The sequence below is a fragment of the Apostichopus japonicus genome, chromosome 9 (genome assembly GCF_037975245.1).
Source record: "Apostichopus japonicus isolate 1M-3 chromosome 9, ASM3797524v1, whole genome shotgun sequence".
Lineage (NCBI taxonomy): Eukaryota > Metazoa > Echinodermata > Holothuroidea > Aspidochirotida > Stichopodidae > Apostichopus > Apostichopus japonicus.
In genome coordinates this window covers 35,970,440-35,997,167 of record NC_092569.1, presented here as the reverse complement: position 1 = coordinate 35,997,167, position 26,728 = coordinate 35,970,440, and the positions used below count along the sequence as shown (strand labels likewise).

The 26,728-nt window shown below is 36.1% G+C and overlaps 4 protein-coding genes across 6 annotated transcripts in view; 2 read left to right on the top strand and 2 right to left on the bottom strand.

Moving 5' to 3' along the window:
* LOC139974590 (E3 ubiquitin-protein ligase rnf146-like) overlaps window positions 1–11,080 on the top strand; it is a 13,296-nt gene extending 2,216 nt beyond the window's left edge. Inside the window, exon 2 of one of the 2 annotated variants that reach the window (XM_071981837.1) lies at window positions 6,639–11,080. In XM_071981837.1, coding sequence (XP_071837938.1) covers window positions 6,639–7,444 — 806 coding nt within the window. In that variant the 3' untranslated portion in view covers window positions 7,445–11,080. The remainder of the gene's footprint in view (window positions 1–6,638) is intronic. The other variant, XM_071981838.1, reaches the window with a different exon arrangement.
* Window positions 11,081–11,887: 807 nt separating this feature from the next.
* Window positions 11,888–18,358, bottom strand: LOC139974589 (uncharacterized protein C8orf74 homolog). The gene is made up of 5 exons (XM_071981836.1): window positions 18,251–18,358; window positions 16,339–16,537; window positions 13,778–13,998; window positions 12,891–13,061; window positions 11,888–12,658 (listed from the first exon to the last, which is right to left on the bottom strand). Exons 1-5 carry the CDS (start codon window positions 18,326–18,328, stop codon window positions 12,392–12,394), a joined length of 936 nt encoding a protein of 311 aa, XP_071837937.1. The 5' UTR covers window positions 18,329–18,358; the 3' UTR covers window positions 11,888–12,391.
* Window positions 18,359–18,378: 20 nt separating this feature from the next.
* On the top strand, window positions 18,379–24,994 carry LOC139974592 (coiled-coil-helix-coiled-coil-helix domain-containing protein 7-like). Its single transcript, XM_071981839.1, has 3 exons — window positions 18,379–18,634; window positions 20,165–20,263; window positions 20,893–24,994. The coding sequence occupies exons 1-3, from the start codon at window positions 18,533–18,535 to the stop codon at window positions 21,001–21,003; spliced, it is 312 nt and encodes a 103-aa protein (XP_071837940.1). The 5' UTR covers window positions 18,379–18,532; the 3' UTR covers window positions 21,004–24,994.
* LOC139974588 (NIPA-like protein 2) overlaps window positions 22,364–26,728 on the bottom strand; it is a 27,458-nt gene continuing 23,093 nt past the window's right edge. For both annotated transcript variants that reach the window (XM_071981834.1, XM_071981835.1), the window contains one exon: window positions 22,364–25,493. In XM_071981834.1, coding sequence (XP_071837935.1) covers window positions 25,365–25,493 — 129 coding nt within the window. In that variant the 3' untranslated portion in view covers window positions 22,364–25,364. The remainder of the gene's footprint in view (window positions 25,494–26,728) is intronic.

Genomic DNA, 26,728 nt, shown 5'->3' with positions numbered 1-26,728 from the left:
TCATCAACCCAGACAAGAATTATGGTCATATCATTTTCTTCATGTTTAGTATACACACAAGGGTCTACAAGTGATTGAGAATAACTCTCCCCAACAAAGTAGGAATGCAAAAGGCTATTCCAATTTCGACCACTTTGCTTCAGACCATATAATGACTTCTTCAGTCTGCAGACCAACTTCTCACCATTCTTACCACTTACTGCAAAACCTTCTGGTTGTTCGACATAAAGTTCACAATCTATTGGAGCATTTAAATAAGCCGTCTTAACATCCATTTGGTGGACAATTAAGTTATGTTGAATACTCAATTGCATCAACGCTCGGATGGATGAGATTCGTGCTGTCGGAGAGAATGTCTCATTGTAGTCAACATTGGGTAATTGGGAAAATCCCTTAGCAACATAGCGAGCTTTATATTGCTCTTCATCATTTGGGCCAAGTTTTACAGCATAAACCCATCGACCTCCCACTACCTTCCTACCTTCTGGTAGGGGATTTAATTCGAAAGTGTCATTCTCTCTCAAGGCACTCATCTCATCCTTCATAGCTTTCTGCCAGTCACTTGAGGCAGGGCAAGTGATAGCTTCTTGGTATGTCTTTGGTACATCAGCTAACCTGTAGCAATAATGTATTGAATAGTTTACACTGTCATCATTATCAATGCTGTAATCTTCAAGACACTTAGGGCTTTTTCGTTCCCTACGTGGGTACCTCTGAGAACTACTACTCTCTTGGTCAGACTGTTCCCTTGCAATATGCTCAGGGTTGACATTTTGATTAACAGCTTCGTGTCTCCTATCACTAGCTTGAACAGGTGGTTCTTCCTCTGTGACGGACTCTGGTTTATTTCTCATAATGAGGCTATCATCATCAATTGGGTTACTTGCTAGATCACTAGACTTATCACCACTAGAAACAATGTCAGCTCTCTTTGGAAACTTAACACACCTGACTCTCTTGATTAGTTGGCTTTCAGGAAAATAGACAAGATAAGCTGGACTTCCCTTGTCATAGCCTATGAAAATTCCTCTTTCACTTCTAGCATCTAATTTTTTCTTGTTTTGTATGTAGGCATAACAGATGGTACCGAAAACATGCATACCACTAATGTTGGGTTTTTGGCCGGTAAATAACTCAAATGGGGTTTTCTGAAGTCTTGAGTTGTAACATCTGTTACGAACATATGCTGTAAACATAACAGCATAAGTCCACAGTGCCTTTGGCAACTGTGACTGTAACAGTAAACATCTTGCCATCTCAAACAGTGAACGCCATGCTCTTTCAGCAGTACCATTTTGATGTGGGGAATATGGCGCTGACTTTTCGTGTTTGATATGATTCTTTACAAGCAAAGATTCAAATGCTTTTGACACAAATTCACCCCCTTGATCACTTCTAATACATTTTACAGAGCCATGTGGTGCAATATCGGCCAGGAATTTTTCAGTTGCAAGCAGGGTGTCACTCTTTTCTCTCAAGAAATACACCATAATAAGGCCAGAATAGTCATCAACAAAACTCATTGCATATCGAAAATCATCACGGGCAATAGGTTCAATCGGGCCTGCTAAGTCACAATGCACAAGTTCCAAAATAGAACAAGCACGCTTGTCAGGCTCTCTATTTCGATACTGTGTCATTTTGCCCTCTATGCAGATGCCACAATCCAAATCGTGCTTGGTCAGTAATATTCATACCCTCTACGACATCTTTCAGTTTGAGCACATCTTTTACATTACAATGGCCAAGAATTTCATGCCATTCTTTCAAAGTATGGGATGCAATCTTATTGGAGATTGTATTATTCAGGTAATACAGACGACCATTTCTCTCGATATTAAATTTGGTGCCTTCTGGACTCACCAACTCTGCAGCATTTGGCTTAAATTGAACAGAAGCACCCTTTTCAGTTGCAGCTTGCACCGAAAAGATATTTTGCTTAAAGGATGGTACATATAATGCATTTTCTAAGATGGCTGTTTGGGTTTTACCAGTCGAATCTACAAGTGAAATTTGAGCATCACCTCTCTTTATGGCAACATTGTTGTTTCTACTGCCATCAGCTAACTCAATGTAATGGTCACTGGGATTGAAGTTATCTTCAAATCTTACAAACTTTGACTCATCATTAATTATGTGGGTTGTTGCCCCACAATCTACTAACAGACCTTTTGCTTCATGTACCCTATCTAGTTGATCGGTATCGAAGCCCACCTTGAAGAGAAAATGGTGTTCACCTTTAACATCATTTTGGGAGTTGTCCAAAGTTTTAACCGAATCTTTCCTCCTACACCATTTTGTGTCGTGGTTACTCTTCTTGCATATGTCACACCATCTCTTCTTACTCTTTTGGTCATTAGCTCGGCAGTCTGCTGCCCTGTGTCCATGCTTTCCACATGTATAGCATGCCCCGTTGAATCCTCCATGTTTCCTGGTGTCGCTTGACTTCAGCTGTCGGTCGTTTGTTTTTGATGTCCATGTGCTTTCCATCTTCATGACACTATCATCCCTGGATTGTCGACCACAAGACTTCTCTGTTTCTTCGAAACTTCTAAGGGCAACCTTGAACTCGCTGAACTTTAGGACTTTGTCTTTTTGTGTGATCACAGTAGAAAAGGACTTAAACTCGCTTGGTAACCCTTTCAGAACCATTGCAATCAGTAGACTGTCACTTATAACCTCACCAGACGATTTGAGTGAAGTCGCCGCCGTTTCAGCTCTTATCATGTAGTCAGTCACGCTCTCGTCATTCGCCTTCTTTAAGGAGGTTAACTCTGTGTAAAGAGAAATAATTCTCGACTTCCCCTTAGATAGATAATGTTCACGAAGAATCTCTAGGGCTCTTCTACCGTTGTCCTTCGCGTCACGAATAACTAACGATAGGCTTCTGTCATCTAGGCATTGAACTAGTTCCGCGAAAGCTTCTGCATTTTTCTCTTCATCAACTTCGTCCTCCGACGGTAAAATTATTTTGTGAAGCTTTTGTAATCGCATGTGGCCTAGGAATTTTATCTCCCACAGTTCATACTTCTCCTCATCACCGTCAAATAAAAGCCGATGCCTGGGCCCATAACCTGTTGTAGACGCCATGACGGTGGAAAGATGATTTCAACAATAAAAGTAGGATCTGTCACGTTTTATTCAGATAAGGCAAGAGAGAGTAATGCAGTATGTGTAACATAGAAACGTGGTAACAGAGAACAGGATGCACACAAATAAGTTTACATACATCAACAGATATTACCAATATCGGTTTTGGCCGATATCCGATATTATCATCCCAATATCGGTCCGATACCGATACGATACCGATATTTTTTAACAGACAAAATAAAGGCAAAATCGTACTCTTTAGTCATGCATACATTCACAAATAAATCTTCAAGTAAACAACAAAATATGGTGTTTTGTTTTCCTTTTGTCCTAAGTTGAAAGGAATGACTTTTTTCCTGATTTTGAAAAAGAAAATGGTAATTGAAATCCAACCGGAATCTTTTTCACTGCAGCGCTGCACACGATAATAAAATGGACGCAGTAAATGTGAGCCTTAATTCGTAAAGACTTACAAGTAGCTACAGTGTTAACGTATGCTTGCAAAATTGCATCTTAATTAGGTTCGAACTGTCAATCACAATGTAAAAGTTAAAATTTATTGTGTTTATACTCAATGTACAACTTATTCACTTGACCGAATAGAGAAAAAAACTGAAAATCAGTAGAGAAATGACCAATTGTGTACGGAAAGTAAGGTGGTACACCTTTCAAATATTACGAAAGATCGAGCAAAACACTTTCGAAAAATTCACGCAAAACTGGCATATCGTACTAAATGCAACTAATGTCATGTAAACAAGGCTCTAGTGCATCCATTTATGAATATACCGTAAGACCAAATCTGTTGTTAAGCGGGGGAAAAAGAAAGTATTTTCTAGAAAATTTTTCCAAAAATACGGAAAAAATTATATCCTACCATACTTAAGTGTATAGCAAATAGCCTAACCACCTCGGCGGTTACGGATCTCACGTAACTAAAAAGTTCCCTGGCAACGTGCCAAAAAATGTTAACAAACAGGTGTTTCACTGGGGATGAGCTCACAGTTGTGTGGGAAGGTATATACTTGTGAAAATTCACAGCACATGAACCGTGGTAGTTGGGTATAGGGTTAAACATTGCAGTTGTAAAAATGTACGCATAGTGCACACTATTCATTGTTAGGCAGTCTAGAAACAGGGCTTTGCTGAACGTTGTTTGTTTCATAACATCGGAGGTTTTGTAATGTGTACTTTTTAAAGATTGAAACACAGATTAAATCTCGTTTCATTTTATAACATAATATAGCTACTCTAACTTGTCATTTTAAAATTTTCATCAGTTTCGTGACAATTAAAATAAAAAAAGTTGTCAGTATTTTGCATACGCAACTGCGAATTTTTTTCATCGCCAGACACGCAAAAAATGCCAAAATTTTCCCACGAGGGGTTCTACCCCCATGACCCCACCAAGGCCCTATGGCGGGCCCCTGGACACCACGCCTTTATGCTCGCACGCTACGGATGCTCGGCGTGTTCGCTGGGCGAACACAGGCGGGAAATCGGCAGTGTGTTCGCGAAAATTGAACAAGGTTTTCCAACACTGCTGAACTGTGCAGTTATGCATCATGTTCAAGGTTTTCACGGAGGCCTTTGGGAAAATGAATGGTTAGTACAGTGTATGTATGCTGCACTAATGCTGTGTGTAGGCCAAGGTTCACGAACGAAGGTCATTGGTTATATTCGCGCGCCGTAGACGTGTTTTTAGAGGTTACGGAGGGTCAGGTCTACATGGATATTAATCGGAAATGAATCTGAGTTTAACTGACGCTAAAGTAATGGATCGTCTTGGACAGATTAACAAATCATTGCAAGTATAAAGAAGTAGCTCTGCTGTTAAAAAGAAAAGTTCAATATCGGTTTGCTGTTATCGGCAATTAGGCAAAATTTACCGATACCGATATGCTGCCGATATTGCAAATATCGGCCAATACCGATATTGAAAACGATTATCGTAGCAACACTATTTTTAACGAGTACATAACAGAAGCTATACCAAGGTTAAAGTATTTCTTGTGAAATCGGTAATTCTTGAAAGCAATGTATTTATCTAGTTACAGTAGTATAAACTTCTATCCTGTGTCCTCTAGGCCTGAGTCGGGTAGCAAACAATCGGAACCAGGTACCTGTTATCATTACCCGTTCCGGTAACAGGTACCTGAAAGTCTGGACCGAATAGTGAAAAAAATATCCCAGAACTAACCAAACACAACATACAGTATACATTATAAATGGCAGATTACTATGCCACCTTACTGTACATTACATCTCCAAAATATACCTTTCTTAATCAATGTTATGAACAACTATGTTATGAACAACTATATTTCATGTTTAGATGTCATGCATGTGAAATAAAGAAAAACCTTGATAAAAAATACTTCCAACTGATTCTTTTACTACGATCCAGTGTTCGCATTAGCCACAGGATTGCGCGATTCCCGTAAGTTGATTTCAAATCCCCCATGTCAAAATTTGCCAAGGCGGAGTTTCCCGTAATAAATTTCAGCTCTCAACTTGAATTAAACAGACATTACGGCCGTGACTGTGAAGCGATCCAGCGCTTAATGTTCCATTTAGAATAAACGTTTAGCAAAAAGCCACTTTGTTTTGTTTTGTTTACCCGTATACAGTAGCTACAAATATGAGATCTTGAGGAATCACTTGCTGTGGACTACCAGGGCTAGCTACTGTACTTGATGACAACAAAGACAAACTATGTTTGTGTTAAATCCCCACAAATATCCGACCACATGGTAGCCTAAAATCACAAATAGTCAACATGGAAATCTAGCCTAACCATCTGTTTATTCGCTCAAATTGTTACGCAGTTAGCTGGAACTAAAATATCCATGGAATACTTTCATTATTGCTGCTATCTTACAGTACACTAAGTCAATGGGAAAATCTTGCCTTAACAGTAGCCTTGTTTACAACTTTCAATTAGCTGGAAATTGGCTATTGTTTGGAAGGTATGTGTAATGTTTTGAAGAGGGAATGTAGCTTTTTACTACATTGTTGCTGTTGCGATAGATGGAAGGTTTAATTTTGAGTAGTTTCAGTTGAGTTTCATTTTCAGTGTTGAGTGATTTTATCCACACTCGTAAAAGAATCATTAAGAATGGCTAACACTTGAAATAGTATGTAATTAAAAATACCAGACTACAAGAAAGTTATTTCATGAAATTAATCTTTCGTATTCACATGTCTTGATTAATCAAAACATGCAGACCTACGGTATTATTGAAAGCACTCGCGTAGCAGTTAGCGATTTCCCCCCCAGAAAACGGGTACCCGTTTGGTGCATTTTTGATTCGTGTACCCTAATGTTGGGTTGGGTATCTGGGTTTAGCCGACTCAGGCCTAGTGTCCTCCCAAGTAGGATATGGGTGTTTAATGAAGGCCTCTGTAAACTAATAGAACAGTGGACAATACAGTCCTCATACTGCAGTTGCCTTTGTTCAAAGCATTTAAGGTATGTAACTTTCCTAAGTATGGGACATGCATTCAATTTATAATGTTAATTTCCTCTCACTTATGTTATCTAGCAGCTGCCAGCTCCTCGGTCAGGGAACCACCACCTCTGCCACCTCCAGTTGTCCATCCAGAATGCCCTGTTTGTCTACAGCCATGTATTCACCCAGTCAAAGTACCTTGCGGCCATGTGTTTTGTTTCTTATGCGTAAAAGGGGCTGCCAACCAAAGCCAAAGATGTGCCCTTTGCCGTCAAGCTATTCCACCGAGTTTCCTTGAATGCCCTACTTTATTAAACGACCTCGAGTCAGTATCATCCAGTGTGACTCCGGAGAGATACGCTTGGTTTTACGAAGGTAGAAATGGGTGGTGGCAATACGATGAAAGAACGAACCATGAAATAGAGGATGGCTACCGTAGCAAGAAGCGGTCCTTTGAGCTCCTGATAGCTGGTTATGTGTACATTATTGATCTAGATAACATGTCACAGATGAGACGGTCAGATCCGTCTCGTAGGAGGAGGATCAAGAGAGATTTGCTGACAGCGACAAAGAAAGGAATCGCTGGACTGAAAATACCCCAAAAGGGTGAAGACGAAGACGAGGAGGCTGCCGGTGGCGAAGAAGAATCGTCACAAACTGTTAAAAGTGAATCTGAAGATTCGCAACCAACTGCCAATGAACACACAGAGGTTTATGACCAGCGAATCTCCCAGAATGTATCCCTGTCCTCTGATTTGTCACCTGAGATGTCAGGTGACCAGCTGAATGAAAGACTTGGCTCGCTATCTCTTGCCATCAACCAGGAATCCCTTCCAGAGAGAAGTCAAATTCCAGATCCCAATGATGAGAATGACACAGAGGAAGTAATTGAGATTTAATTTTGAAACAGCTAGGATTTTCAAAAGTTTGATGTATGTTCAGCATTACAGTAAACCAGTTGCAATATTATTGTGGAAGCTACCTATACATTTAAAACAGATTTCATTAAGGTACTAACTTACTCTTCCATTCATAAAAATTGAGTCACTGTGCTGTATAACCTTGCAGCAGTACTTGACAGGGTATGCAAGTTTCATTAACCATTCCAATTTAGCAAGCCTTTTGTAGTCTAAATTGATCTTTCCCACCAGAAATGAATTGCTTTCTTTCAGTCATATGACTGGATATAGTTTCTCTTGAATTAACAAACACTCCTTAGTACAGAGAGTACACTAGATCATCTGTTCAGTGCTTTTCAAAATGTTGATTTGTCTGAATAATGAACACTGAAATGCCAACCAACAGTATAGGTTGTTGTGTTTTCAACTTTCAGTAAGAGGGCGATTCGATTGTGCAGTACAGTAGCTGTATCATGTCAACAGGAAACACACAAGTATAATTTAGTGTTCAAATTACGGAGCAGTTTTGAAGGCTCAAGAACTTTGTCTCATAAAACTCTCTAGTTCCTATGTACAGTAATTTACATCTTTGCAAAAAATTGTATTTTTGTTGGTTGGGGGAATTTTTGAGGGGGAATTGAACCTTTCACCACTTTATCACGTAGATAACAGCTGACTACATTTGCATATATACTGTATGTATGGATCCAGTAATTAACAGATTGAATTAGGCTTTTAATTGTCTGTGCCATTTTGGGTGAGAATTTATACAAATTTACAACACACTTATTACTACAACAGTGAAGAATGAATCACTCTAGTGTGTTCTACATTTGTGCCATTTTAGTAATGTGCATTAACAAACTTAACTTAACTAAACTGCCAGCCATGCTACCCTAAGATGAAGTAAAAAAATATGTTTAAAACCAAACTTAGTTTTTAAAAAATTTCTTTAGCCTGTTTTTTTGTCTGTGGTATTCATAACTGCATGGCAATGCAAACTCCAAACATAATTCTTGGATTAATTTAATATTCTGTTGGGGCAAATTTTTAATGGTCATGCAAGATGAACAAATTTCTGTTCAGACAACCAAAATCAGCTGTGGCGTTTTTTTGGCGGACAAGTAGTTGTTACATCAAATACAGATTGCATAGTACACTTAATCCACCAAAGAGGTAAATGATAAATTGGTATTGATCCTTCCATCACTACTGTATGGAGATCCTGAAATAGAACAAACATAGTTGTGGAACTATGATTCACTGCAAGGAGAGCTTTACTGGCCCAAAGCTGGCTCTCTCAACACCAAACCTACCCATTTCTCCTACAGTGTACATATTGGTGTTCTATTCATTAAACCTACACATCTCTCCTACTGTGTAGACACCAAATCTTCACATCTCTCCTACAGTTTACATATTGGTGTTCAATTCACTAAACCTAGTACACACCTCTCCTACAGTGTAATTATTGGTGTTCTATTTCACTAAACCTACACACCTCTCCTACAGTGTACATATTGGTGTTCTATTCACTAAACCTACATACCTCTCCTACTGTACCAGTTACTGTACACATATTGATCATTCTCTGTTACTTTGGTACATTTCTAGGAACAATCAAATTTGCTGTTCAGACAACCAAATGGTAAAAAAGTTGCCAGGTTGGTGTTTAAATTCTCCCTATTGATTATTTGTACTCTTGAAACCTGTGTTGGTTCAAACATTGTATGGAAATTAGGGTAAGATCTTATTCTGCAATAACAAACATGATGATATACATTTATTAAATTTGATTTATTTATGTATTAGGCTGTCTTTTGCTTTCTGATGCAAAGCAGCTACATATCAATTGATCAAAAGCAAGTGACTATGTATCATGCAGTTTATTCTTGATTGATGTAAACGCCAAATGCCACTTTGATTTGAAAACACATGGTAACTCATAAAGTACAGCTTTGTTGAACTTTATACTTTCGCATTTTATTCCCTCGGTGAGTACTAGAGTCTCGTCTGAAATTGGTAGATCGTAAAGTGTCATTGAAGGTAACAGAGTTCCAATCGAGTTCATCTTGTAGACATCATAACTCCAAGGTCAAAGGGCATTACATGTCAACAACTGTCAAAGTATGAAGTTGTTGTTAATATTTATAACTGCAGAAGCTTGAATGAATGTACAATGTAGGAAGGTATTAAGCAGCTTTCAGATGAATTGCTGTCAAGAATGATCAATACTTGGGAAGTGTTAGGCTTATGCTTAATGATATCACTAACGCAATTTGTTCAATAATCATCTGAACAAGAGACATGGAAATTGGTAAAGAGGCTGAGACTGTCCTGGTATGTTGTTTTTGTTGTTGTTTTGCTGTTTTTAGATGTTTCCAAAGAGTGTTGCACTGTATGTGCAATGAGCATAATGAATATCAAATAATCTTGGATAATGAATCCCACTACTGCAAGAAAGGATATAATGAAAGCCTGTTTGCACAGTAGGGCATTCAGTCAGATTTAACATCACTTTAGAGGGGTCATTGCAGAAGCCTGTTGGCACAGTTTTTATAGTAATGTTAAGAAGGCATTCAGTCAGATTTAACATCACTTTAGAGGGGTCATTGCAGAAGCCTGTTTGCAGAGTTTAATGTTAAGAAGGCATTCAGTCAGTGTTAACATCACTTTAGAGGGGTCATTGCAGAAGCCTGTTTGCACAGTTTTTATACTAATGTTAAGAAGGCATTCAGTCAGTGTTAACATCACTTTAGAGGGGTCATTTGCAGAAGTGTGTTTGCACAGTTTTGGTACTAATGTTCAGTGGGGCATTCAGTGTTAACATCACCTTTAGAGGGGTCATTTGCAGAGGGTTAAGGTGCAGTAAGGGGGAAGGGGTGTACAATTAAAGCCTGAAAGGTTGGTTTAGCAGTATGTGACAATGTAATCTGTAGGCCCTATAAATAATAAGTATTAGTATAAACTTGTTAACATCATCTGAGACCACCAAATATCTATTTGTACAGCCTTCGTCAGTTTTGTAGGTCGCCCAGTGGATGACTACTGTAGTTGTTTACATCAAATGCAGATTGTAATTGTAACTAAATACCTCCAGATGGGTAAAATAATAAATTGGTTACACCTTCAACCACCATGGAGATAATGAAATAAAAACATAAACAGTGAAAGGCCTATGATTGACCTGAAGATGAGTTTTACAGCCCACAAACTGCTGTTCTATTCACTAAACCTATAGATATTATTTCTTGCCGTATGCATATTGGTGGTTTTTGTTACTTTGCTACATTTATTGGACAACCAAATTTACTGCCTGGATGATTACAGGTAAAAAAATATGGGTAACAAAACAAAACACTTCTTTGTTATTGTGTTCAAAGTGAAATGTAGTAAGCATGCAATATTGGGAATCGCCACGCTACATAATTTTCATGTCCGCACCCGTAATTTGACCTTTTGCACCACTTAATAACTATTGAGAAAATGTGATTTGACGTAAGAAGTAAGGACTTTGTAGTTTTTCGCATCTCACCGATAAAGTAATTTAGCTAAAGACACGCTGTGTTTAATTTGACTTGGGCTTACCTGTAAATGTAATGTATATGTAAAAAAAAATAAAAGATGTCAACATTGGTTTTGTATTGATTTTATTTAATAGATTTTACATCTAACCAGGATATTTACAGGAGGATGCTTAATGACATGAATCATCCATATACTGAAGTAAACCTCAAATTTCTCTAAATAATTCAAAGTGCAGGACAACATCAACCAATGTATTTTCTGACTTTCACTGAACCCCTGGGGGTGGGGGAGGAGAAAATGGTGTCAGATGTGGGCAAAGTTTTAACACATACTATCACTTGAAGAAGACAATTTTCTTCAGATACTGAGAAATTATAGGGTTTACAGAGTAGGAAAACCATTCTGAAAACAACCAGTTTTATCATCATAACACTTATTTGTTGAGTAGGGAGGATGCCGGTGAGATCATTGTAACAGTCAAATGTTACCATTCTAATCAAGAGGCAACAGAAGTTCTCTTTCTTAAATATTTCTAGAAACCTTTCACAACTGATCTTATATTTCATTTAGGGTTTCATATAATACTTATCAACATTCTTACTCTTTTAATTATTGCAACAATTGCCCAAATGTCAGACATTTAAGAAACAGGCAATTTTGCTTTTAAACCTGTATTAACATATTGTATATATGCATTGTAACAGAATAACAGAAACAAATGGAGTGAATCCATTATCATAACCTACATCTGTGGATCTTGATAAAGTGATAATTCTAGCCAAAGAGTATCACAAAAATTGCCAACTGCAGTCTCTGATAATTCCTTGGAGCCTTCTCTAATGGTCACTTTTGGGCAAAGCACCTGCAAATTTCCTCATTCACACATAGTGTGACACACTTGAGCTAAATTTGGTGTTTTACCACTATTAACTAGCACATTTTAGCAATAAAACGTTGCTGCCCAGCGTTCGTTTGGCAAGTTTATACACTGTCTGGTCAACAACCAATCAGAAAGCTTGTGAGTTTTTTCCAATCACATCTGCTAAATTGAGTTTTAAGCTTTGAGTTTCAGTAAAATATTGTATCCAAGTCTCTGAAATGCATACATGGAATATACTGAGGACTTTACTAGTTATCGAAGACAAGCATTTCTTGAAATGTATTTCCACAACTGGCACATAGATTGAGATATATGTTACAGCTCGCTTTACAAAACCTTTGGAGATCTGCAAACAGTATAGTTCACGCACATAAGGAACCAGAGCTGCATCTATGGCTCTGTTAGGACCAATATGGCACACCCATAGTAGAAATGCTGAATATTCCAAATCATTTCCTCCCAACCCCCAACCCACACCCCCATCAGGCTATGAAATTGAAGGGATCGCCTTGTCTTCCCCTTTCTCCACTTGTTTAAATTTACTTCTTTGTTGTGCCTTTCTTGCTGGTTTTTGACTGAGTTGATTTCATGGATGCCTTTGTTTTTGTACTCAGCCTACTCTTGGCTGAATGGTTCTGTGCTTGCTTTGTTCTTGGAGGTGCCCCGAGCTCTGCTGGTCTTGGGAGGGAAGTCTTCTCCAGATAAAAGTTCAGGCCCTCATGCTTGTCCTCGACTTTAATTTGAAGTAATTTTTCGACAGTTTCGCATTGATTTCTAGCAGCCTCTTGAATAATCTGTTCCAAAAGCTGTGGTTGTAAAAACAAATCAGGAACATAATTTGAATAATATTTAGTAACATTAAACTTAACTGAATGTTGTATTTATTACAAATATATCCCCAAAAACAGGAAAGAAAAAAGACATGAAGGAAAATAAATATAGGCAGATCTATCACAGGTTAATACTGATGGTTTAGTTCATTGTTTCTTTAAAGATAATGAAGGGTAAAAATAGGTAATAATTTGGTTGATGCATTACCTCTCTTGTAACAGGCGTGTTGTCCATCGAATCTAGCTTCACTTTATCTTGAGGCTGGTTGGTCAATAAAGAGTCTTTCTGTCGTTTTAGTTCATCTTTCCTTGCCTTCTCTTCTTGCTCAATAGCTTCCAACTTTTGATCATATTCATAGATATGTTCTGGTTTTGCATTCTGCATGATTAAAGAAAAAAAAACAACATCATTTTACCTGTTAAAATATCATACAGAGCTTAGACAAAACAACTCGAAATGGCTTTCTTGTCAGGAACTGTTTCCAACAAATAAAAGTATACGTAGGTCAGTCAGGAGTGTTACTGTAGCTCAGTGGTTTACACCGGTTCCTTTCAATCATAAGGTCCTGAGTTTGATTCACTACAAGATTAATGTATGTCGTCCAGTTACAAACTTTTTGACAATTGACAATGACGATAAATATGAATGTAAGAGACTGACTTCGGTCAGCTTGCAGCTTTAATAAGCCAATGATGGCTTTTTCGCAAGTTCCTGCTTGCAGGAGGATCTGAAATACATACATACATACATACATTTGGTAACCATATTTCCGATACCAATGCAAGAGGGGTACATTGGCAGGGACCCATTAAGATTTTCCTCCATGGTATGTTCATGATGTAACACAGTTATTTTAACGACAAAATACAAGTCAGCAGCTCTTCAGCTCTTTACCATCTAACGTCACAAGTTGATTCACAGTTAGTCTAAATAGTTCAACCTAGTATAGCATCATACCTGGTACTAAGGTACATAATTAGAAGAGAAATATTATTATACTTGATCCAAAATTCTTTTCATTGTGGTTGTTAGTTGGCTAAACTTAACATTGTCATTTTGACAAGTCTTCATATTTAAAAATAAGAAGAACTCACATGAAGTGGTAAGATGTTGCTCGGAGGTTCAATTTCTGCCTCAGCTTCAATCAAAAACTCTTCTCTAGCTTCAGTCAGGACTAACTGATATAGACGAAAGTGATGGAAATAGGTAGCAAAGATGTAACTGGTGAAAGCCTGTAAAATGTCTGGCTTTATCTCTCCAGAGTATGATATGGCAAGGTCTTGATAGATTTGGATAGCTTCATGAAGTGCTACTCCTTGGAGCAAAACATGAAAAAAGAACAAAAAAGAAGTTAATATCTATACTTATAGTTAAAAAAAATATAATAAGTTAAATAGAATACTGAGAAGTCAGTTGGCATAGTCTACTGTAGCTTTGAAAATAGAACAAATTAAATGGCTAAAATTTACTGAACCTCATGATTAGTTGATAGAGCACTGAACATAGCAATGGCATAATCTAGATAAAACACAGTGCAAGTTTACATGGATATCCTCATCAATAGCTCCATGCACGACTGCGAACAGCTGATATTCCAGAAGACGAAGAAGGGAGGTGGGGGGATGGGGTGGGGACAAGATACTGGGAGAAAGGAATAAAACCTCCCTAATACTACCTGCTCAATTCTAGGGATGCACCGGATATCCGGTCCGGCCGGACTATCCGGCCGGATAGTGAGCAATTATCCGGTTCCGGCCGGATATTTTTCAAAATCCGGCCGGATATTTTTCAAAATCTGCCCGGATCTTTTTCAAAATCTGGCCTGAATTATTCCTTAAATAGTGTTGGTATTAACTTAAATCAATGTAACCTATTTCCAAAAATTAATAAAAACATTCAAAGTAAGGAAAAATTAGGTTTAACATGTTTAATTTAATTTTCTCAATGGTCTGACCCACTGTTTCTAAAGATCAACCAAAATAATACAACTACTGTAATAATATGAAGCTATATACAACAAATACAGTTTGCAGTGAAATCATTTCTTGCAGCCTTCATCAGTTTAATATTGTGCAGTTAAAAAATAGACCATTCATATACTTATCAGTCAAAATACTGTTCCATTGAATCTTTACTTTCCCATTTTTGTTGGCATTCATGTTTTCTCTGAATTTTTATGTGTGAAACAATCTCTTAAATATGGTCAGAGAGAAACACTTGCATGAAATGAAATGTCCAAAATCCAAACATGTGCATTAGGACCTTAAGAAGTCAAAACAATGGATCTTTTTGTGGACCACTACAGTCCATTTCCTGTCTAGAAAGCTGTCAATTGTTACTCATTGTTTGTGGTCATGGCAATATGCAAATTGTAATCTTGGCACTTTTATAAATAGATGAAGCAATGGACTAGAAAAGTTTCCACCAAATGGGGTGCCAGTCACAGAAAAAACAGTATCTAATTTTCTCACAGAAAGAGATATCTCTTGTCACCATGAAAGTTCCTAAAAGTTCATGAAAAACCTAAATCATTAAGTGTTCTAATGAACATTCAATTCCATTTTAAAGGATAGATAAAAGATAGATAAGAAGTTTCTTCCACTTCTGGAAAGATGCAATGCTTTTTCTTTCTTTTTACAGATAATATTGTAGTGTAAAAATTTGTTACCAAATAATGAATAATATAAGACAATTCTAAATCCTGATAGTATGTATGTATATATTAGATCCTCCTGCAAGCAGGAACTCGTGAAGAAGCCTCATTGGCTTATCAAGGCCGCAAGCTGAACGAAGTCAGTCTCTTACATTCATCTTTAACGTCCATGATTATGAATTGTTAATTGTCAACAACTTTGTAACTGGACGACATACATTAATCTGGGAGTGACTCGAACCGGGGACCTTATGATTGAAAGGCACCGGCGTTAACCACTGAGCTAACACTAGTAGTGTTACTACAACAATAGTAGTGTTACTACAACAATTAAATAATCTTTTTATTCAGTATAAAGTATGAGATTTGTGAAATGTAGCTTCCCGTTTAAAAACAAACTTCATAGGTAGTATGCAGTATTTTTCCAGCAAACAAATTTACATACTGTATCAAGCTTGTCAACAATTATATTGTAGTTATTTTATTAAAGAATGTAGATTACACCACTTCAAGTCATATTTAATCTCATAAATGGGGTCTTAATTTCACCTTCTTTATAATATGCATATACCTCACCTAAGATTTGCTCCTTGTTTCATACTTCTACTTCTTATTAATGATTTTCTTTTGTGTAATGAAAAAATCCGGTTCCGGCTGGATAAAATCCGGCCGGATTTCATGTACTATCCGGCAAAATCCGGTTCCGGCCGGATCCAAAAATTTGGATCCGGTGCATCCCTACTCAATTCTCCCACCCCCATGTCAGAAAACTCTTGGTATAGAATTTACAAATCAGCTAATTGCAATATTAAGAGCATTATACAACTGGGTATAAAACTGAGTATATATTATAAAATTATAATATAAATTATAGCATATATTGTAAAATAAATTATTAAATAATTATATATTATTACATAAATTTTTCTTTATAAGATATTAAATATTTAAATATAAATGATAAAATAAGTATAATTTGTGAACTTATTATATTATAATTACCAGTGGCCTGTTCCATAAATTGCTCTGCCAACTGGAGAATCTTCTTGATTTGATGCCAAGGAAACCCCTTCTTTGAACAAAAGTCTATAACTTCATAACAATAGTCAAGCTTGATTGTATCCCGCAGGTATCCGTCATCCTCTAGTTTATCTTTATCCCACCCTAGGCATTCTGCAAGATACGCTTTCCCTTCTTCTTTCTAGTTACAAAATCAAGAACATATTATATGTTAGAAGACATGACATCATTTTGAACTAGGCTATATTTTGTTAATTATTAGCATTATATACCTGATTATCAAAGGTCATCAATGTTGGCTCCAAATATTAGCTGACTAAAAGTTGCTTGAAGTTTTTAAAGTATTTTCCTGAAGATTCTGATTCCCCAAAGTATTCATTAAGGATTGTTAAAGTAGAAGAGTACATGTTTCAGTTTGGGTACCTGGCTTAATTCAGATTGACGGTAAAATGCTTGTTGAAATTTGAGCATGGGTAACGATTATCGGTGTTTCCAAACTTTCCATCATATTTGGTGGCACTAATAAAGACCTTTAATATTATGGCAACTTCTGAAAAGTCAGAACAAATTTCACAAGTGGTTTTAATTTTGTCTTGCAAGTTTCAGTATCAAAATAAAGCAGTCTAGGTATGATAGTTTGAAGACCAATTCTGGTAGAAGTATAGTCAGTATTGCGAAGTTCGCCATACTGCAAAGTTCGGGCACCCTAAGAAATACACGATTTTCACCATGAAAACCTACAGGAAGAGCCAAATTTCACCAAAAAGTACGAAGCTACAGTTATTTTCTCTCCAAAATGACCCGTGTGCAAGAAATTACTTCCATATTTGTCAATAAAATGACGAAGATCTATGAAGTCTGTTATAATTACTGAAAGAGCAACAGCGCCACCAATTTTTACCAGCGCCACACTGTGGGTTGCATGTCCGAACTTCGCAATACTCTAGCAAGAAATACCAGTTCCACAATCACGAAGAATCTTCTTGGAAAACAACGTGAAAACAGTTTGCAGGAAAGAAAGTTTGCCGTGTATCGTACTATAACAAAATTCTCCCACCATATGAAGTATATTTTCAAATGATTTATACCAGAAGATTTAGTTTTGGGGTGTTTTAAGTCTTAAGTGGCCGAACTTCGAAGTCACCATCCTACTGTAGATTCTGATATCCATCATATCCTACATGAAATTCCAAAGAGCTGTTGAGAGATTCTGCTTAAATTATATGCCATATCAGAACAAATATGACGTAATTACTGACTGATGAGGAAAAAAACCATTACTCAAATATTTTGTTCTGATTCCTTTGAAAAATCTGGAAATACTTGTTACAGGTTAGTGAAAATGACATACAGTATTATGAACTGAAACTTTTCCCTTTTTTAGAAAATAATTGTAACATTCATGAATTTCATTAGAGTATATTTAGGAAACAGGTTATGGTCCACTGTTATGACTTTAGGTACACATCTAAGGTAAACAAAGTTCAGTGTTGGCCTACATTGTAGGGCATAGCCCTTACTTAGACTCGATAATAATCTGGATATAGATTTGGTGAAAGGACAATCATTTAAAAAGGTGCCAGGACTCAACATTCTCATACAGAAGTTTTATATGGCCATTAGGCCAGTCAAAGAATTACTGGAGTGTCACTTCTAGCTCATAGGAGTTAATGGGATATCCAGGCTATGGCCAACCATATGATATAGGCCCGCCCTAGCCTACATGTACAGTAGGTGGCCTAGGCCTAGCCTATATATATTCTGATTTTGAAAGGAATGGTTCTTGTTAATCCATAGGCTATCACAAATGCATAACGCCAAAGAAACATGTTTAAGCTATTTTAGTCCTAGCCTAGTGTGGCTCTCTAATCTGATATTTTAAAATTTATTCTACCTTATTATTTACAGCTACTTTCTCAATGTTTAAGAGTTCGAGCACTCCGTTTCGTATCGACTTGCAGGAGGCTGCCATTTTGTCACGTTACCATGGACGCATTTATGTTGGAGTATCCAAAGAATAGAAGTTATAACAATGCTCTGCAGCCACTTGCAACTTATTGGTAGTAGCTGAACTAGTTACACGAAATGCGAAGACGGTTATCCAATACCAGCACTGCTTCGAAGGTCAAGTCTTCGAGTCAATCTGAACAAATGAAAAATAATTCTCTGCTTGAAAATGTCATTGTTCAGAAAGGATGAGAATGCCCCTCCGAAGCCTTCTAACCCGCCGACAAAGCTCAAGAGATGGACAGATACAGATAATAATCCATGTAAAATGGTAATTATGTAGGCCTACCAGGACTGCCATACTGACCTATAATGAAGACGAACAGAAATTCAATGTGAAATCCCTTCGTCTAGAATCTACTGTAACTGTTGTTAGCTCTAAATAATTGCAGCAAAGGACGATGAAAGGTCAAACAGTATTATCTAGCCTATGTTAGGTCTATAACCTAAAGTTTACCAAATTTGGTACACTCTTAATCTTGGAAAACAGTGCATGCACTTTCACAAAAGGTCGTGTCTATTGGCACGTGCACGTGCCAATAACAACCGTTATTGTTACGTTGACGTACCAATAAGCATCGATATTCACACGAACATGCTCGTGCTTATAGACAGTGACTTTACACACGAAGGCGTGCCAGTAAGGATTGTTATTCGCACGAACGTGTATGTGGTATAAGTAGGCATGTTAGCTTGTAGTGATTAGAAAAGCACTGAGTAGGCTGGGAAGGTAAACCATGGCCCCAACCACAGTGTTGGGTGTGCACGGTCGATTTCCCCCCCCCCCTTCGTCCCCCCCTGAAGATTTTGGTCGATGAAAATTTGCTGATTCTCAAAAAAAAGGTTATCTTTTTCAAAATCTGTAAAATATGAGAGAAATCAAAGATGTGATCAATTCTGGGAAAATTCAGAGAAATAATTAAAGATTTTGTTGGAATATTTCAGAAAAGATTTGTTGCAAAACTTTCTTAAAATGCATAAGGAATATGATGAATTTAATTCATCTAGTCGCTTGTTTGCTGCTTCAACGGTTTTGGAATCCTTTATTACAAAAATTGAAAAAGTATCCATATCCTTTGAACATAACCCTGGAAATCCCCATAGTTATCAAATTCCTGTTCCATTGTCCTGCACTGCTGTGTTATTGCATGTCCATCGATTTCCTGTTCATCTCTCCCGGCCAGCACATATCAGTACAGTTCATTGGATACATCAACCACAAGCGCTCATTGGTCAAGTTACATGCGTGCTAATAGTCAATGTTTTTCGCACGATTACGTTCGTGCGAATAGCCACAACATTCACAAAATGTTCCATTTTAAAATGAAAAAAAAAATGAAAATAAAATGAACAGAAATCTCAATCCCAAATGCACACTAGACTATTTACAAGCCACTTCTTACACAACTCTCTAAAGAAAGGATTTTGTGTGAATGTTTACAGTGAGCTACTAACTTTCTCCTTCTTATATGTGACTGTGGTGATATAGGCTTATTTCATTTCTACACTCTGCTTGCACAGAGAAGGGTAGCCTAGTGCCCTATTGGAACTTGGTAATTAAACTATGCAGACAAGGGACGAAATAGTTTTAGAGAATTGATTAGCAATAATTGCTCGACAATTCTTGGAAATAGCAATTAGCATTAGCAGGTACTGCATCTTTTGCTAATCAAAAGTAATATTGATTAGCAACTGGCAATTCTTGGGTAGCAAATTGCTATGCGAACCCAGTTATTTCGTCCCTTGGCAGAATACAGCTGCATACCTCAAATACATCTGAGTTTATATATTTCAATCACAGGAGGCCGATGCATCTTACCAGTGTCTACATAAACACAACTTTGACAGGAAGAGGTGTGAAGGTACCTTTGCCAATTACAGGAATTGCCAAAAGTTTTGGGTGAGTTGATTCTGAAGACAGGCTAAAGATTACATTTTGAAAGTTACTGGAAGTGAAACATTCTATGCATTGGTGATAGATTGAGGTACAGTAAGCTTTAAAGTTTGCCAATATTGGGCTCAGCGTTGAGAATTGATATCTGAAAATACGTACATGTGATGTGATCATTTTCTAGTTTAATACAGAACATTCGTGGACTGAAATAACATAAATTGTCAGTGGTTGGAGTATTTTACATAACTAAATAAATAAGAGTTCCTAAATTTTAGTCAATTTTATATGAGACCTTGTTACACGACCAGTGTCGCTGTTTAGAGACCAGAGCAACACAATATAAATATTCCTACTGTAGCCATTCATAATACAGGCCTACTGTATATTAACAGAATCAACTTTTACAGCCAGGTTAGATGTTGAACACATTGATAAGAAAATAATAATCAACTTGTCTAGACATTTTCTTCCTTGTGGACTGGAGTCTTTTGTAACAAAACTTGCATGCTGTCCTCTCTTTCCTGTTGCAGTCACAGGGAGGTATTTGTTGTTGTTGCTTACGATGAATATCACAATTATAGTTGTACACTTCTTGTCAGAGGAGAACTCATTTTTTTTCTCAATTTGCTTTCAAGAGTAAAATCCAAAGGGAACGTCGACATCAAGGTATCTCTCCAGCACTCCCCTCTGCAGAAGAGAGGCAGGAAATATTGACAAGAATGAAGTCAAATCCTGAGACATCTTGATAAGTGTTAACTGAAGAAGGAACAGTGAAAAGAATTTTAATGGGGTGCTACTTCTCAGTAACTTCAATGACCAAGAAGAGATCAGAATTATGAGCATCTCTCGCAGATGACATCTTCAAGGGTATGGGAGAAGGATCTGAGAGAAGTTTTATAAAAGGAGAGAAGGATTTATTCACATGAGCTGGCTTTAAATGCGTTCTCCAGATTACTGATATGGTCACTTTGACCTGGTCAGGTCAACTCAGTGAGTGGGCATTACTTTACTCAAAATGACTGTTAAGCATGTTATTTCGTTTTGCTATGATTGTTTTGTTATGCAGTTCACAAATTCAAGACAGAGATGTTTAATACAATGGTTATCATTTATTGTTACATTCAATTATAAAGATATTTTTCAATGTGGAGTTTTATTCTCATCAGGAAAGTGGAATCGGAAAGGATTTTGAATCTCACAATTAAGAGCATCTCTCTAATATTTTCAACCGTCTGTATTTGCTATTAAAGTTATAAACTAAATAGCCAACACTCTCTCTATAGTACTATAAACCAAGGTGACATGGTAGGAAAAAATGATATTAACATTAATGTGGGTGTTAGAGCAGAGAAAATGAGAGTGTGGAGGGGATGCAAGAGTATGGTAGGAGGAGAGGGGATGCAAGAGTAGGAAATGCAAGATTCATCTGTGGATACACCTGTTCTATAGCAAATACCATGCAAACTATTTAAGTATAACACTTACCTCTGAAGTTCTTTTTTACCCAATAAAGCAATGTGAGAAGAAATAGTCATAATTATGTATCATACTAGACTGGTGTATTCTAAAGTTCTTTTCTTACCAAACTGCCTCCCTGAAAGTTTTGGTGTTGCCAGTTTCTTTATATTCTATGCCAACTATTTAACTGTGTTTTGCTATCCAGACTAATTGTATACAGTCTAAGAGTGACATAACTATATTTAGGAATTTGAAACTCTTGCATGGATATTAATAAGGATCACTGACTTTCCATCTAGCAAAACAGCAATGCAAAATATTAGCTACAAAATCATGAAATTGTTCTGCTCTCAAGAAAAACCAAAATAGAAACTTTATCAAACTGAAACCAGCTTTCATTATTCTTTTTCATTTTGGTATCATGTCGTAAACTATATTGTTGGATGGTTCTGTATTTATATCTGATAAATCAACCACAAAGCCAATTGGCTTTGTCATTCCGTGCCATATAATTTGCTCAAATTTACAAATAACTATCTGACTAATGTAGAGCAAGTGACCTAAATGTGTCCAAGCATTATGTGAGAACCAGAAAAGATCAGAGATTCGATAATCAATTATAAAGAAAATATGAAGAACCATATGAAGGAAGCTTTCTCACATTTATTGTCAAAACACCATTAAGTACATCAGAGCATGCATTAAAATGAGAGCTGTTTATGTAATTGTTCCAAAGAATTGATGACAGAAATGCAGTGAAACTTTATCAGAATAAAAATACAATGTTTAACAACTATCATGTCAGAACATGGGTTGTGTCTTTCAGAAAAGCTTACCAAACATGCTTTGTTTAAAATAAAGTTGAACTTCTATTACTATGTAGTCACATAAACACTTGACTGTTTGTAAAGCGACATTCATAACAAAAGCACTAATTATTTTATAAACACATCACGTGGATAGTTCTGCAAAGCGATATACAATCAAGAATTGATGAAACAACACACATGGTGAGGTCACTTCTTCTGAGTTGTTGTAATGGGGATCATTAGGGGTAAGGGAAAATATTCAAGGGGTGTAAGGCTATATGAGACATGTCCTCATGTTTGGAATCCCTTATTACACAGTGATGAAATGATCAAGGAAATAAATATATCACAACAAGATTAATTAATCTTGATAACATGTGTGATAAAGTCAATCAATGGCCCTTCACCAGAAATAACTTGGTAACCAACCAATGAGTAAAATAAGAATAGACCTGAAAATAACAAAACCATTGAAGTCAGATATCTGATTTACTTGGCTGAAAAAAATGAACACATGATGGATAAGCTAATGGAAGAAAGAAAGGCAAAAAAAATAAAATAAAACTGAATGGTGATCACATGACTATGAGTGATATAAATTCTGATCCTAGTTTCATTTGCCCTTTGAACTCAGAAAGGTTACTGGTAATATTCATCTGATAGATCTATTCATGTTGTAACATCATAACATGTTTTTAAGTTACATATTTATTTTTAATTTAATTATACCATCTTATTAATTATGTCTGTAAAATTTTATATATTAAAATTTCTCTAAACAGGTGAGTTGAAAGAACTTTCAGAACATTGCACACTGATGTAGCTTAAAAATTTTACAACTCTAAAGTACTGTGTTACTGTAGGTCATGGGCCATCACCATGGTGACCACTGGAAGATTATCAACAGTTACTAATGACTAAACAATAGGAATGGTTATGACTGGGGTTAATGATCTCAACTGAGGGAATACTACATATGAATAACTCTTACCAACAGCCTCAACTAAAAACAATACAAAACATGAAATTCATAAATGAATATATGAAATTCTAATATTAAAGTATATAACAATAGAAGACAGAAAAAATGAACACTATAATATCTATCAACAGTCAAAAGAGTACAAAAAGATATATTGTTATATTTCATCAGTTATGAAAACAAACAACAAATAAAAACTGCTTCAATCAACAGAAAGGGCGACATATTCTTTTCTCGATGTTAATAAAGTAGCCTTGTGTTGATTTTAACCTACTGTTCTACCTAATGCTGCAACTGGTGATACTGACTGCCAAAAATATCTCCCATAAAACTCTTGAAAATAGGCAAAAAGGCAAATCAAACATGTTTCTGATGCAACTCTTAGTTAATCAAAGATTTTTGAATTATGTCAATACCCAAACTTTTTTATACCAATTTGCATAACCATTCCTGAACTAGTATTTAATCTTATAATTAAGTCAGTTTACAGACTGTTTAATACATTGCTCGGTTTCATTTAAACCCCTTTTTTTAATAATCTTACAACTATACTTCATATTAAAAATCATAGAGACAAACATTTCATGCAAAACTTGAAACATATGTATGCTACTAAAAATAATAAACAGATAATTTTCTACACCACAAATAAATAAATAGGAGATATACAAGAATAAAATTGCTATGTTGACATTTGCATAAACATGAATGCTGTAAGCATTATGGTGTTCTGAATCAAAGCTTATTATTTTTATTTCATATATCTATTTAAAAATAAGGAAAAAACATAACAATTATGTAACAATTTTGCACTAGATGATGCACATTTAAACAATTTCACAAATCCATTTTTTTCCCCACAAAAGTAAATCAAGTTCACAATTTTGTACAGTTGACTGGAATACTCCTCAAGTTAAAACATCCCCAAATTGAGCAGTTTAGGGGTTTGAAATCTTTATGCTATGAAAATATATACGACTACACGCTTTTACTGTTTCAATATTTCTTCGATTAGGAAGGATACCTCAGAAGTAAGTAAGGTCATTGTTGACATGTAAACAGAAATATCATTTAGCATCCTGACAATGTATGTTTATTCAAATCCTACCATGCCACTTTGGGGATATTTGAAGTTAATTTGTTTTACTTCTGATGGGAACTTGAAGCATAGAAGTGGTAGGTTAACTACAACTTTGTCTCCTTCAAACTTTGAATTAAATTTTCTACTCATATTTCAGAAAAGAATCACAAATGAGTTGGTTGACATAGTATAAGCTTTATAAAACCAGTTAACAAATAAAACAAACAGTGAGAATGATAACGGTAATCAACAGGTTTTGTTAATGTGAATTTATGAAATCACAACAGCATGCTGTGGATTTCCTTTCGTTTGGTACGAAACGTGGCAATTTGAACTAGCAATATCTGCAAGATGGCAGGAAGAAATTGTATGCAAGTTAAACCAGGGTAGCCAGGTTAAGGTTCCCTTTTCAGGGGCTAAAAATAAATGTTCCCTCTAAAGTTTTCTTCTGTTAAGGAGAAAGCATAGATACAATGAGAATACAACTTGATCTTATCAGGCTACATGGAATGATGTCTGGACAAATCTAAAAATGTGGAAGAAGCACAAAAGCTACTCTTAGGAAAGAGGTGCCATACATAGTTCTTTCTTTTTGCAATATTTTAATCTTGGAATGCTGCTTGGTGGGTGTCCACGTCCCTAAAAGGGAGCCAAGCAAACTCATAAGGAAAACTTTTATTTCTATTATATTAATCTCTTCTGAATACTTTCTGCTAAACCTTTTAAATTAATCTCTGAATATGAATTAATAAATTTCCAAACTGAATTAGTTGATGGTTAGTTATTCCCAGTTGTTTCCTGTCCTCTAGTACTTTCTTGCGTGTTTGTCTTGTCGCTGACAAGTTTCTGAGAATCCAACTGATTTGTATCTGAGCTGAACAACCATGATTCTGGGTTATCTGGACTCTGAAAGGATAAACACACAGGTACATTATTTAAGGTCATCTGCACTTCAAACGGAAGATTGATTACTTTGTTGTAAGTTCTCACCATCCCAACTTCTTCTCAGATACTGAGGAGGACTAAATTAAACAATACACCTGTTCTCAGACGATACACCAGTCCTAGACAATGAGGAAATTGTCCAGAGGTTTTGAATTCTACAAGGCCAAAACTATGTTATACATCTCAGCATAACTTTATAAAATATCGGAATAAATATAGATAAATATATATAAATAAATATATAAATATATATATATAAAATAAATAAAAATATCGGAATATCAGAACATTTGATGTGTTCTCAGATAATAGACCTGACCTTTGACCTGGCCTTAGACAATAGAGATATCCTCATACAATAGACCTGTTCTAAGACAATTGACCTGTCCTCAGACCTCTCCTAAGACAATAGATATATCCTCAGACAATAGACCTGTTGTCATACAATAGATCTTTCCTCAGACAATAGACCTGTCTTCAGACATGATAAATGCTTTGAGGGTGGCTAGTTTAAAACTGAAAAAGGAATGGGTTACCTAGCTAAAAACTTTCATGACTTTTCATTTCTTATGTTGATATTGGTCTTTTTATTTCATATACACTCCCAATAAGTACGGACATAAATTTACATTGGTAAAAGATTGTCAGTATTGTCTCAGCAAAGCAACAGAATCTCACAATCCATTGTTGCCAGCAATATGTTTTATTCAAATGACATCTCAAGTTTCCTTTGTCACATTCTCATATATGTGTATTTGCTATAACAGTGTAACTGCAGTCCAGTCTACAACATCACACATAATCTTTGCTAACAATCACTGCTATAGTCTTTGTTTCTTAATGACTGAAATTACCACATAGGGTCTGTTCAGAATGCAATGTGGAAATGTGAGGTCAGGCAGACAGTAAACTTGCTCTTTACACGTTTGATTTAGAGAGATATCTGTGACACTTTAAAGACTCTCTTAACATCTCACACTGTTTACTAATCATTCCCTACAAGGAGAACGATGACATTGTCCAGAGGTATTGAATTCTACAAGGCCAAAATATGTTATAAGTCTCAGCATAACTTTATCAAATATCAGAATAAATAAAAAAAAATAAATAAAAAAATAAAAAATAGAAATAAATAAAATAAATAAAATATCAGAACATTTTAACTAACAACAATTATTTGCAATTTACAGATGCAT